The sequence below is a fragment of the Embiotoca jacksoni genome, unplaced genomic scaffold (assembly GCF_022577435.1).
Source record: "Embiotoca jacksoni isolate LCO1_2020_lvr unplaced genomic scaffold, fEmbJac1.0.p SCAF_38, whole genome shotgun sequence".
NCBI classification, from domain to species: Eukaryota; Metazoa; Chordata; class Actinopteri; family Embiotocidae; genus Embiotoca; species Embiotoca jacksoni.
In genome coordinates, this window is record NW_027185390.1 from 3,171,885 (window position 1) to 3,185,215 (window position 13,331).

The window sequence follows — 13,331 nt, forward strand, 5'->3', positions numbered from 1 at the left end:
CTAGAATAGCAATTAAGTGAAAACATTTTGCGTTGCTGTGACAAAAGTCGAGCTCAGCTGCATCCGGGTTGATTTAATTATTCTTTAACGCTGTCTACAACTCGATTAAAACCATCTGTAGAGAGACCAGAAGATGGCGGTGTCATCCAAGAGATGAGAGATCGTTCATATGTTCGCAGGTTGTATTGTTTTTTTGCACATTGTCTTCACCCCATTGTCGGATTTCAAGGTGATTTGATTTACAGCTCTGCCAAACCTGCACTGAGGCCACGTGGGCTTTTTGCCCTCAGTCTGGTCTTCAGCAGATGAAACACCTGCTCAGCTGGACTGAGGTCATGAACGGACCGCTGAGTGAGTTCAGGATCAGAGTCTTTCTCCGCTTTGCTGTAATCGTCTGATAAGTTGTAATTCTAATTATTTTCTCATCATCTGATTTAATAACCTCCGTGTTTTCTCCGTGCTGGGATCTCCCTCTCTGTTGCTCTCACTGCCTCACTCCAGATGTCTTGCATCTGGATCTTCATCCTCACCTCTCTCATCCCCCTCCCCTCCGTGTGAATAATGTCGTGCCTCTTGTGTTGACAGTTTGAGTGGTTTGTCTTCTTTCCAGGTCTTCAGGAGGTCGCGTTGCTCAAGTACTTCCTCCTTCCTGTTCCTGGCACCGGCTCCACACACTCTTAAGATCTTAATGATTAGCTCTTATGGTCCATATAAATAAAACAACTTTACTTTGGTGTATAAAACGTACGATTTTGTCTGACTTAACATCCAAACACAGAAAGATATTCAATGCATAATGGTAAAAAAAAAAAAAAAAATGGAGAAAAGGAGCAAATGATGACATCAGAGGATTTTTTTTTTAAAATGACAACAGATTAAAAGAAAAAAAAAAAGATCTAAATTGACTTTTTAAATCTTTTAATTCCTAAAACATACTTTTATTGGATCACCTTCCCCGATGTATTTCCTGAATTATCTTTTAAAATCTAATTAAATTCGATTTTTCTGTTTTAAATTTGCTGTGCTGTATGAGGCACTTTAGATCTTGAAATGTACTCTGAATAAAAATTCTCTCACCGTTTTTCCTAAGGAATCAATTGATTGACTAATCATTTACAGCTGGAGAAATCTCCGCTGCACATGCTTGCAGTATGCTGTTACGGCCACCAGGCGGCGCCCGAGGGTAAGTGTGTTCAGGCTTCATTCATAGTTTTCAATGAGTGGATGAATTACTTCAAACAACAATAAAAGAAAATAAAAAAAATTGTATAAGTAGTGATTGATGACGTGTTTTCTAAATAAAAGATGGTTAAAAAAAAATAGTAGTATTAATTACAAAGAAAACGTGTTTAGTTTTGAGTTCAGACAGTTTACTGCAGATGTCAATTTAAATCTGGACCCCATGGAAATTATTATAATATAGTGTGTAAAACAGTCCACTTTTTTCTATCTTTATAAATATTTTTTATTCAAACAGTGTCTGGATTTAAAGCGTTTTTGCGTGTGTGTGTGTGTGTGTGTGTGTGCGTGCGTGCGTGTGTGTGTGTAAAAAAAAATGGCTTTTTCCGCGTTGTGAAACAGATACAGTTACATCCGGATTAAAAATGCCCTATTTGTCTTTTCTCTTAATACGAGCCAGATGTGTACCTCGAGCACCGGGCCGGCCGTCAGTCACAGCGCCGCCGGCCAATCAGAGCGAGCCTGGGCTCCTCCTTCCCTTCCCTTCCCACCCCTCCCCTCCGCTCCCGGGGCTCCGCGGAGAGGAGGAGTGAGCTCTCCTTCTTTCTGCTCCCGTCTCCGGGTCCAGCTCTACCTCTCCGCTTCCTCAGCTCCGCTCTCGTAGCGCAGATCGGCGCCCGGCTCTGTACCATGGAGAGAGGGGCGATGCTGGCGGCGTGTCTGCTGTGCTGGAGCTGCTGCAGCGTGTCCGTGGTGACCGCCGTCCAGAGGAATGCAATGTTTCCTTATGGCACTCTAAGTGGAGATTTAATTTTGGCAGAGGGCGACGATGAAACGTCCAGAGTGCTGTCCCTGCCCAGACCCCTCTACTTCTACGACTCTCTCTTCTCCCAGCTATATGTGAGTACATCACTCTTCTTCTGCATGCTCATAATTACCAATCGCTGCTCTATTTTATTTAAGACTTCTCCACAGTTTATATTCCACAGGTGAGAGCTGCAGCTGGGGGTTTGAATGGGGTCGGGGGGGATCAGGGCTCTGACAAGAGAGGGCAGCCGGTTCATTATCATCTGTTTTCTTTTGCTCAGTTCAGTGAAGGGACCACAAATTATTCCCGTTATGTTTGCACAAGATTTCAACAGACTGCTGCTCCACCTACTCTAATCTAAATATCTCCTGTATGCGTGAATATAAACAGTTACAGACAGATTCGTTTTTCAGGCACAGCAGATGTCAAAAGGAACATTTTTGTTGAGGTTTTTCAGATTATTTACAAAATAAAATAACTAGCACTCTCCAATATATTCCATGATAAGTAAAAGTCCTTTATTTAATATCTACTGAAGTAAAAGAGTAAAAATGTCGCTGGTAAAATACATCCATATTTATAATCTAATAATATATACAAGTCTCCAACAGGCCGTTCTGCGTGATGATTACTTTTATTTTCTGAATGCATCATGTTTACTTGTGGCAGTAATACTTTCCACACTGTGGTAAACAACCCCACAACTGTGACTTGATCATCATTAATAAAACTTTAGCGTGTAAACCCGATTTAACTGTCAGGGTCAAAGGTGAAAGAAGTAAAAGTAGTAACACAACAATGTAAACACACCTTAAACAAACCTTAATTAAGGAAACGTAGCATCAGAAAAGTGTAGTTGAAGTATCAGTCAGTGTCGTATTATACTATGTGACATCATTATTATTATTATTACTAATGCATCAGCTGGAGCTACCTTGAAGTAACACAAATATTAATATTCAATTAAGTGGATGGGTTACTTGAGTAAATGTGCTTAGTCACCTTCCTCCGCTGATTACATCTTTTTAAAATGCAGATAAAAGCTGCTACGTGTGGTTTGAATGTTCCTGAAGCTCCATCAGGGATCCGGCTGAGGAGGGTCCCTGTGGTTTAGGAGGGTTCATTACGCGGTTCCAGTGGTTCATTAGGAGGTTCCTGACGGAGCTCCAGGTATTCACCCCAAAGCCCCCTCCCGTCCCTCACCCCACCCCTCCCCCCTCTCCCCACTCTGCCTCCCGCTCCAGGTGGCCACCAACGGGATCGTATCGGCCCAGGACCTGCCGATGGAGAAGCAGTACGTGGACGACGGCTTCCCGACGGACTTCCCCGCGGTGGCCCCGTTCCTGGCCGACATCGACACCAGCGGAGGGCGAGGACAGATTTATTACCGGGTGACCGACACGCCCGGCGTGCTCAACAGAGTGGGCCAGGTGTGTAACGGGTCCCCTGCTGTGATTACAGACTCATACGCACTTTGATTTTATGAGGGAACACCTCATGAACTGTTTGGGTTCTCCCCCTTTTTTCAGGCCTTCATCCTTTAGTTCAGTCCATTGCCTCCCTTCCCTTTGTTTGTTTCTCCTTCTTCCCCTCCCTCATTCGTTCACTCATCTGCTCATCCAGGAAGTTCGTCGGGGGTTCCCGGATTCAGACTTCACACCCACGCACGCTGTCGTGGCAACGTGGGAGAACGTCGCGGCGTACGAGGAACAAAGTCGAACCGGGCCGTCCAACAAGGTGAGTCGTCGTTTCGGGCCCACATCTCCCTCGCTGGTGTGCGTTTCGGTCCTCGTGAAGACACGCAATCCCCCAAAAAAAAAAATTCCTGGAGGCTGCGGCATCGCTTGTAATCCCCCTTCCCCTCCTAATCTGCCTCTTAACCTTTTGAAAGGGTCAGAGGTCATCTTTAAGGGTCATCAAAGTGGCCCCCACGCCCTGCTGTGCTCGTTATCCCCTCCTCCAGTTCTCACACACACACACACACACACACACACACACACACACAGGTAGACACAAACATGTCCTGACCGCTACTCCCCTTCATGTCCATGTGGTCATTCTCCCGGTGTTGCTCTTTGCCTTCGTGCTATATGACTTTTAGTGGACGTAAACAGGAAGTACAACGCTGTCATGAGTCTGTTAGTTAGTTAGCTCTGGGCTACAATCTAAAGCCCGGGCTCTCTCAGTTTGTGTACCGCTAAAAGAATTAGCATTTCCTGTCTGCACGAATGTACAGACAACAATAATCACCGGATTACTTTGATACCAAAAACACGAGAGTTCTCAGTCGAGCTCTGGACATGTTTTTTTTTTTTTTTTCCTACGATTTCCGAGTGGTTTTAAAGTTGCAGAGCTGCTTCAATGAGGTGTTTGTCCGACACGGCTACAGCTCCAACTGTTCCTCTGTCGATAAACGGTGCTAACAGCAGGACAAACTAACTTCCTGTTGGTTTTTTTGTGCACCTGTCTTTTTCCTGTCACAGAGGAAAAAAAATCAACCCAATCTCCTTTCCCTCATTTCCCATGAATTAAAGTGTGTTAATTTAGCTGTAATTATAGGGGAAAGAAGTTTTTTTTTTATTTTTTTAAAGTTAAGCTCTATTTTAATGCAAGTAAATATGCCCAAAAAACTTTGGTTAGGTAATTAAAGGGTCACTCCACCAATTTATTGTGGAGTAACCAGCGTGGGACTCACGAGAGACAGATTTCAAACAGAATTGCAGATATCAAAGCTTCAAATTTCCCACAATGCAACTCAACAGTGTCTCGCATTAGACGCTTTCCTGCCTTTTTAAATGTCTTCCAAAGTGGACATTTTCATAGGGTTTCGCTTAAAATTTGAAGTGTGAAGCCGGGTAGGCAAAAGTGACATATCCCCGATGACATCACAGGGTTATGTTTTTTTTAACTTTAAAAAGGCCCTCAGGAAAACCGGAAAAAAAAATACAGCCGTTTTATCAGGTTTAGCAGTACGCCTCATGTCAAAACAGTGGAACTAAAATTGGTGGAATGCCCCTTTAAATGGTGTTCTTTATAGTTATTATCATCATTAATACTTTCCCAGGAGCTAATTCATAAATTACAGACCTGTGGAAGAGACTTGTCTCTTTCTGGGAGGAGGAGGATTTGTTTAAGTCCGACTTTGGGAGAGACTCCAAGGTAAACCTGAACTTATCGATCAAACAAACAGGGCTTTGTTGTTCCTGGTTCGCAGCATGTGGGTTGGATGATGGAGGGATAAAGGGAGTGGTAGATTGGAGAAAAGAAAATCCCCAGGGGATCTTTCTCTCTGTGTGTGTGTGTGTGTGTGTGTGTGTGTGTGTGTGTGTGTGTGTGTGTGTGTGTGTGTCCCTCCCTCTCATCTGTGTTTGTCTTTACTCTCTCAGTCTGGTTTCTTTTAATTTCTTTCTTCCTGATTGATCAAAAGCTCAACGTGAAAACAGGCTCTGCAGCATTAAGCCTTCTGCCACAACGTCTGAATACCTAAATGCGTCTTCTCTGAGCTTCAGAGCCGGATCTCGTCGGTGTCCACCTCTTAACTTAACGCTCAAAATGGGTCTCATTGTGTGAAGAGGTGACTTGCGTTGTTGTGTAAACCGCTCTGGGGTCCCGGCTGGGATTTTGCCTCGGTTGGGTCTGATAGCATCTTCCTTTGAAGTGATTAGCCAGAGGTGCTGGGTGGGGTGCTGTGGGGAGGAAAGGGTGGGGGGTAGAGCGGTATGTGTGTGTGTGTGTGTGTGTGTGTGTGTGTGTGTGTGTGTGTGTGTGATCCGATTAACCTGAGGTGTGTATGTTTGTCGGGATGTGTATTAGGATGGCGTTCGGGGGATGTGGAGACGAGAAAAAAAAAAAAGGGGAAGAAATAACAGGAAAACAGGAGCGGAGGTTCACATTCCGGACAAGCGGAGTTTATTTTCTATGAAATTAGTCTGAAAGATGCTATTAACGTAATTGGAAAGCAATTACCTCGCTTGAAACACACACGCGCTGTTGTCGCTCAGTTCGTTAATGACCACAGTCCTTTTCGAGGCTTTACTGCTTCACATGAGGACACCTGTTGGTGGATGCTGTTTATCTGCCATTTCTAGAAGTGCCCTTAACACTAAAACTTCATTCATCCGTCCGGTACATTTGCCCGACTCGCAGTGAAAAATGATCTTTATTTATCTCATACGGACCCTTTATGCAGCCCCCCGCCCCCAGTTCATCCTCTGTCTGAAACAAGCCTGTCTCTTTAAGCCCCACCTCCTTAAAAGCCCACTCTCTTCTGATTGGCCAATTTCCAAGAACCCCGCCCGACGAAAAATATAGGAAAGCGTGATAGAAGAAAACTGTAGAGACTGTAGGTTTTGCTATGACTAACTTTATGGCTCCAATTCAAGACTGAATTCTCCTCATAGAGAGTTGGATTAGTGCCAACATGGGGGCTCTAAATAGGCGACATTTGGAAGTAATTGGTAGAAAATGACAACGTAAATATTCCTTGTCGTTCCTCCTGAGAGAGTTACTGTTTCAGGGGATATCTGAGGTGGATCTGGCCTCCGAATGTGGACATAGTCAACCTTTTGTAGTATTCTCCCCTCACACTCCCTTCAAAGAAAAAAAAAGGAAAGTGTTGTCCATCTTTCTTCTTTCTGTAGCACAATAGGAAATGTTGTTACCATTCATGTTATTTGTTGTTTCTGGGGCCCCCTCGCTGTGAAATATGTCCATCCCAGTTCAAAGCCGACTGACTGAACTTCAGCTTTCATAACATGTTATTCTGTCCACATGCCACGGGACAGATTCTGTTTATTAGTGGACAAAAAAAAAAAAGAAAAAAGGAAACAAACGGGCTTCTTCTGGCTCTGTGATTTCCAATAAAAATGACTCCAAAAAAAAAGGGGGTCTCGGAGGGATCCGGACGGCTTTACTAATTACAAGTACAGTCACGAGCCTTCTGGTTTGCAGTTGTGGGAAAGATGCTCATGTTCGCAAACCTTTTCCGGATCTACGGTTTTACCCACCGTGTGCTCTGGACTCGATCAAAAAGCTTTCACAAGCTCTGAAGTTGTACAATTTCCTCCCGCTTTCGAAGAGCAAGAGATCCTTCGGAGTCCGGCTGGAGTTAAAAAAAAAAAAAAGTAAGGAGTAAGGGTTTTCATATGACAGTGTAATTCTGACTGAGTGCTGCTGGCCACAACCCTGGGCTGCAGTGCGTGTGCATGCGTGCGTGTGCGTGTGCATGCGTGCGTGTGCCAGTTCCCACGCTGCAGGCAGTTCCGTTCGTAGCGCTCTGGTGAGGCTGGCAACTGGACTGCAGCTGCCGTCTGTCTCGCTCTGCCTCGTTTGCAGCTGCTGAAAAGCGACCGAGCGGAGTACAATATTCATCCCCGCCTCGTTTTTCGCGGGATGTTCCAGAGCAGAAGGGGGGAGGGGGGGGGGCGAGGGGGTGTTCAAGCTCTGGATGGCTGAAAACATGACTCAGAAGATCGGTGACAGCGTGTTGAGTCACGGAAGGTCGACTAAACTCTCTTCTGCTTAGATTATGTGAAGCGAAGTAGACTAAACTACAGCGAGAGAGTAAACAAGGCTATTAATACATAAGTACATAAATACTACGTGCGTATCTGCTGTATTAGTGAGAGTTACATGAGCGGATCAGTGCCGCTTTAATCTGTGTTTGCCCAAAAGAAAGCGGAAAAAAAAACCAGGAGATGTTGGCTTCGTTGGTTTACGCGTCACGTCCACTCTGCCGTTTTCAACCCTTTAAAACCCGAGACTTTTGAAAAGAAAGCAAAACAACAACGTGTGCAACCAATGGTAAGTTATGGTAAATTACAAATGGGCCCCCAAAAAAATGCAACAACAAATCTGTTTTATTTATCTGACGTATCCAATCCAACAAATCCCCACACGAGCAGGCGTTTTATCTAAACGAACCTCCAAGTACTTTGCTTTGAGCTGCTTGGTATTTCCAGACCCTGGAACCCCCTCGCTGGGCAGCAGACGCCCGACGTTCCCCCCAGAAACCTTAAAACCACCACTATGAGCCTGAGAACAAACATTTGTCGGTCCCAGAGACAATTAACGTCTGCGGCTGTGTGTCTGGTCAGCGTGAGGAGGACAAAAAAAAAAAAAAAAAAAGGTGTGAGAGAATGCCTGTTGGGAGGCTGAGTGGCGTGTGTGTGTGAGGGACACACACACACACACACACATCCATACTGAGCTACACTGTCTGAAAGTCTTTGATGTGTGTCGGCTGCAATTTGTTGTCTTCCAGCTGTGAGTCTGAAGAACACCAGGACTACTTTACACACACAAATGACCACACAGATGGAGGAGGGAGGAAGAGGAGGAGGAGGAGGAGGAGGAGGAGGGAGCACAGGAGGGCTTTTAATGAAGTACGCTTCATTTGTTGAAAAGTGGAGAGTTAGCCGAGAGGATCGATACCGCACTCTGCTGACCGTGTGATAAATAGAAAGCTCGAACCAGGAGGGAGCGTTATTAAAATCTGCCGACTCAGCGCACTAATTAACACATTATAGTGTGTTTTTTTTAAAAGTCAAGTATTCCACCAACCACATTTCTATGAGCATCTATTCACATAAACACCATGGACTTTAGTACCGAAGCGAAACATTACAGCCAGTAAACGGCTCTTCTGCTTCGTGATGTGTATCATTACATTGCGACTAGGCTTATAATAGTGGCATAAACTGAACAGATAGACACAATTAAGTCACAATATTTGTATGACATTAATGGCCAACTGAAATTTCATGATCGCACTCGGTGGAGCTGGACTCTGCCGTGTCTAAATCTCACCAAGTATATTCTTTTAACAATCGGCGCACTGTTGAGTTCTGCAGGTATTCGGTCACAAATCATGAAACGTGCGCTCCAAACTTCATGGCGATCCATCCCAGCATCCCAGGAAGCTCACGATGGTGAATGAGGCACGCCGAGTCAGCAGCGTTAAACCTTCAACGTCTGTATTCAACTTCGTGCCGATCAATGCAAAGACACTTCAGTGGGAGACAGAAAATTAAAGACTTTAATGGAAGCTTTGGACACAATCTTGTCTTCTCCTGTCTCACCGTAGTTCTGCAGTTCTAAACCAGACCGATGACCTCTCTCTCTCTCTCCCGGCTCTGACAACCCCCCCACCCACCCACACACACACACACACACACACACCCACACACACACACACACACATCCTTTCATCTCCCTATCTCTCCTCCTCCTCCTCCTCCTCCTCCCAGGAAGAAGGAGAGAAAAGTACAGATATTTAGCAGGGGGTGTTAGGACAAAGAAAAAAAAGGCACATGTCTTCTCGCAGCTTCCCTGAAGACGGGAAAGAAAAAGGAGGGGGAAAAAAAAAAAAAAAAAACTCCACACAAGTCCCCCTCCTCACTAATTACAACGAGCCTGGAGGCGACCGAGTCCTCCCCGCCCACAAACAACAAAGATAGCTTAAAGATGTTGATGTAAACAATTAGGGAACACACACATACAGACATACACACATACATTCACGCGAGATGAATATCGGTGGAGGGACATCTGTGTGTGTGTGTGTGTGTGTGTGTGTGCGTGCGTGCACCCCGTGGCTCGCCTTGTAACCACGTCTGGTTTTGCATGCTGTAACATCATTGTGAAAAGATGGTGAGACACACAGGAAGACAGCTGTGGAGATCAACATCTGGGCCGGGGGTTTGAGAGAGAGAGTGAGAGAGTGTGTGTGTGTGTGTGTGTGTGTGTGTGCGTGCAGATTATCAGATTGTGTCCCACAGGAAAACAACACGGGATCACTCATAGCCGTCCCCTTCATTCACTAAATCTGTGTTGTTGTTTTTTTAAACTGCGGTTTGGTGAGGCAGATCCACGTAGGAGATTCAAGCTCTGGCAGAAAACAGTTCCCCCTCCTTCGTCGCTCCATACGGATTCAATTCACGTAATTTTAGCCTAATTTGTTTTATATAGCTGTTTGTGAAAACAAAATCAAGAAATGGTCGTGAAGAGGAAGAGGAGGGGATGGAGGAGGAGGGGGGAGGAGGGGGTGCGAAGTCTAAACATGAAACCCAAAGCGGAGCGAGAGACCAGAGAGGAAGAGGAGGAGACACAGAAGGGGGGAGGAGGTGTGAGGAGAGGTGTGAAGTTTAAACATGGGGAGTGAGTGCTGGAATAATTTGAGGGCGGCCGAGCCGAGGGGACTTTTGGCGATGACCTCACTCCTCCTGACGCCGGCAGTCGTGAGAAAAATTAGCGTCAGACGCTGATTTTTGATACCAAGAAGATGCCCTTGTTTCGTTTTGGGTTTTTTTTTACGTCAGGAGGCGAAAGAGCGACAGAGAAATGTCTCTGGTGTGAATTGGACTTCAGAAAAGTCACAGAAAAAAAGTGCACGTTCTTTGTAATTTTACGTTATTTGTCACTTATTTTTTTAAGCTCTATTTTTTAACGGGGGTGTCCATCAGTGGAGGGGTCGGGGTTCAAAGCTCCAACACTGAGCCCCGTATTCTTCCCAATAACAAGGCCAGACATTTTTGTCTCCTACTACTATTACTAGATTTTGCGCCCATGTTCAAGCTGCGTCCGTCTTCCGTCTCTGCAGGTGAACACGTTCCAGGCTGTGATTGGCTACGATGAGACGGACTCCTACGCCATCTTCCTCTACCCTGAACGTGGCCTCAACTTCTTCGGGACGCGGCCGAAGGTAAACGTGTGTTTTTATTTGGTTTTTTTTTTTAATTTTTATACCGCAGCAGTCGTAGACACTCGTAATTGGTTTTAAGACAGCGGCTTCATCTTCGTGTCCTTTTTTGTCCTCCTAGGAGTCGTACAACGTTGAGATAGAGCTTCCCGCCAGAGTTGGCTTCAGCAGAGGAGAAATCACGTATTTGATCTTCTCCCGGACGGACGGACCTTTCTACAGCGTCACCGGCGACGAACAGAGCGTTAAAAACCTCTACCAGTAAGGACAAAAACTCAAACGCTGAGTCACGAGCCGTCTCGCAACCAACGCGGGTGGACGGCGGTGAAATTAACCTCAGTTACCTTTGTGTAGTTAGCGGCCAGCAACACATATATGGAGAGGGGGGGCAAAAAAAAAAAACTGTGGTTGTGTAAGTCAAAAGTTTTTGAAAGTTAAATTTAACTCTAAACAATTATGAAAAACAATTTAAATTCAGCCGTAGGAGGGAGCTGGTGTTACAAAGCCACAGGTGTCAGCTAACGAGTTGGATGATAGTAGGGCCTTTTTTCTTTTTTTTTTTTTAAATTGATAGATATTGACTATATATTGTTCTAAATAAAATTTCAAAAAAATTACACTCTGCTAACACAGGGTCACAGCTGTCTTCAAGCCAATTGCCGCCAATATTTCTTCCTGAGGGCGCTTTGCGTATCCAATTTTGGCCACATGGCAGCATAGAGCGCAATTAATACCTCGCACGTGAAGCTGTGGGTTTTGGAGGTTTCACGCCCGGTGCGCGCACGTGTTGCGTACTTCTAAGTCCGTCGGACTGGTTTCTTCCTCTCCAGGGTCGGTAACACCGGAATTCCCGGCGTTTGGCTTTTCCACACCGGGAACCGTTATTCTTTCGACAACATCGTTCCCGCATCGGTCGGCGGCGTCCTCGCCACTCCGCCGTCTGCGCCACGTGGCCTCTCCCGGGTAAATCTGTTGCATCGTATAATTTAACTCGCACTTATAGAAGAATGTTTTTAGTCAAATAGAAAACAAATCTAATTCTGAACTCTTCCCTGTGTTTTTTTTTTTTTTTTTTTTTGGGGTGGGGGCTCCCAGGACACCTCCACCCCTGATTACCACCAGTTTGAATACGGAGACAATACCTTTGACCCCGAGACCCGGGATGAAGAGGATGATTACCCTCTGACAGGAAGGGACCCTGAATTCCAGCCGGCCCCCGCTGCTGGAGGAAGTCCCGACCCTCCTCCTCCTCATCCAGAGGACTCCGGTCGTGTGCCGCTGACCTCCGAACCTCGGTACAGTTCAGAGGTGGCACAGAGGCGGTACGCTCCGCCTCATCCTCCGCAGACGATGCAGGAAGGAGGCGCCCAGCAGCCCCGGGAACAACAACCACAGGTAGCAGCCGTAATGTATCGCGATGCATTATTATTGCATTATTGTGTACAGCTACATATTTAGAGAATTACGCTTTTACTGGAATGAGCGATATGACGCGATATGCTCAAATTCTCAGAAAACACCACTTCTTTCAGTGGATATGAAAAAAAGAGGAATTTAAACTGGCAGTGCTCTCGATCCTCTGAGTTTTGTCGGAATGACTTGAAATCGTAGCTGCTTTTACTAAATTTTGCGGTTTTACTGGAACGCCGTTATGGCGTCAGCGTAGTGCTGCCAAAGCTACGATCATGATACCATAGATGCCGCATATAACATGTAATGTATGCACAGATAATAGCTTGCCGGTTTACAGCATCTGGGGAGAGTTAAAAAGCCTCGACGACTGTGGTAAAAAAACAAAACATATTTGATGTTGCATATTTCCCCTGTGTGTCCCCCTGCAGCTTCCCCTGGAGGTGGTGGACGTGTACCCGCCTCATAAAAGCAAACCGCCTCTTTCCCCGGGAGCTTACGTGGTCAGTGTGGATGAAGACGATGTTGATTTTGACACAGGAGGTAAATATATGTGTTTTTATGTTTTCTGGATAACTTCACGCAAAGAGAAGTTCGACCCCTTAATTCTCCACGGTACACTTCAGCGAGGTTGGTCCAGGCCTCTTTGAGATCTCGCTGCAGTCCCTCCGTGTATTTCGGCCGTGTTGGCGTGCTCCGTGTCTTCATTTAATCCCAGACTGACTCCACGATGCTGAGCTCAGGGCTGTGGGGGTCAGACCATCTGTTGCAGGACTCCCTGTTCTGTATGACTCTGTTTGGACTCATTGTCCGGCCGCAGAATGAATCTTGGAGCACCACGACATCTCCCTGATGGTATAATGTTTTGGACAAGAAACTAAAGTCCCTAAAACGTTCACACAATGCACATGCATATATATATATATATATATATATATAAGCTAATGGCACGATGAAAGGAGGCTGTCTGAATATAAGATGGTAACACTACCTGGCCCTCTGCAGCCGCGCGGCTCAGCAGCTGGCAGCACAATACTGCCGTTGTGCCGGGCAGCTCCCAGGTGTGTGCGTGTTCAGCACTCCCTCCCCTGCAACTTACTCCCACTGGATTTTGCCGTAAATAAGAATGTGTTCTCAGTCAACTTTCCTGGTTACATAAGGATCAGAAAGTGTGTGTGTGTGTATGTGTGAAAAAAAAAAAATTCATCTTAAAAAGTCACTTAGCTCGGTTTGGAG

General features: G+C 45.6%; 1 protein-coding gene across 4 annotated transcripts in view; it reads left to right on the plus strand.

Annotated features, from left to right (window-relative positions):
- Window positions 1-1,812: 1,812 nt before the first annotated feature.
- Window positions 1,813-13,331, plus strand: part of nid2a (nidogen 2a (osteonidogen)) — a 38,314-nt gene continuing 26,795 nt past the window's right edge. For all 4 annotated transcript variants that reach the window (XM_069166340.1, XM_069166339.1, XM_069166338.1 and 1 more), the window contains exons 1-8: window positions 1,813-2,079; window positions 3,232-3,417; window positions 3,611-3,724; window positions 10,587-10,688; window positions 10,807-10,946; window positions 11,516-11,648; window positions 11,781-12,080; window positions 12,527-12,638. In XM_069166340.1, coding sequence (XP_069022441.1) covers window positions 1,870-2,079; window positions 3,232-3,417; window positions 3,611-3,724; window positions 10,587-10,688; window positions 10,807-10,946; window positions 11,516-11,648; window positions 11,781-12,080; window positions 12,527-12,638 — 1,297 coding nt within the window. In that variant the 5' untranslated portion in view covers window positions 1,813-1,869. The remainder of the gene's footprint in view (window positions 2,080-3,231; window positions 3,418-3,610; window positions 3,725-10,586; window positions 10,689-10,806; window positions 10,947-11,515; window positions 11,649-11,780; window positions 12,081-12,526; window positions 12,639-13,331) is intronic.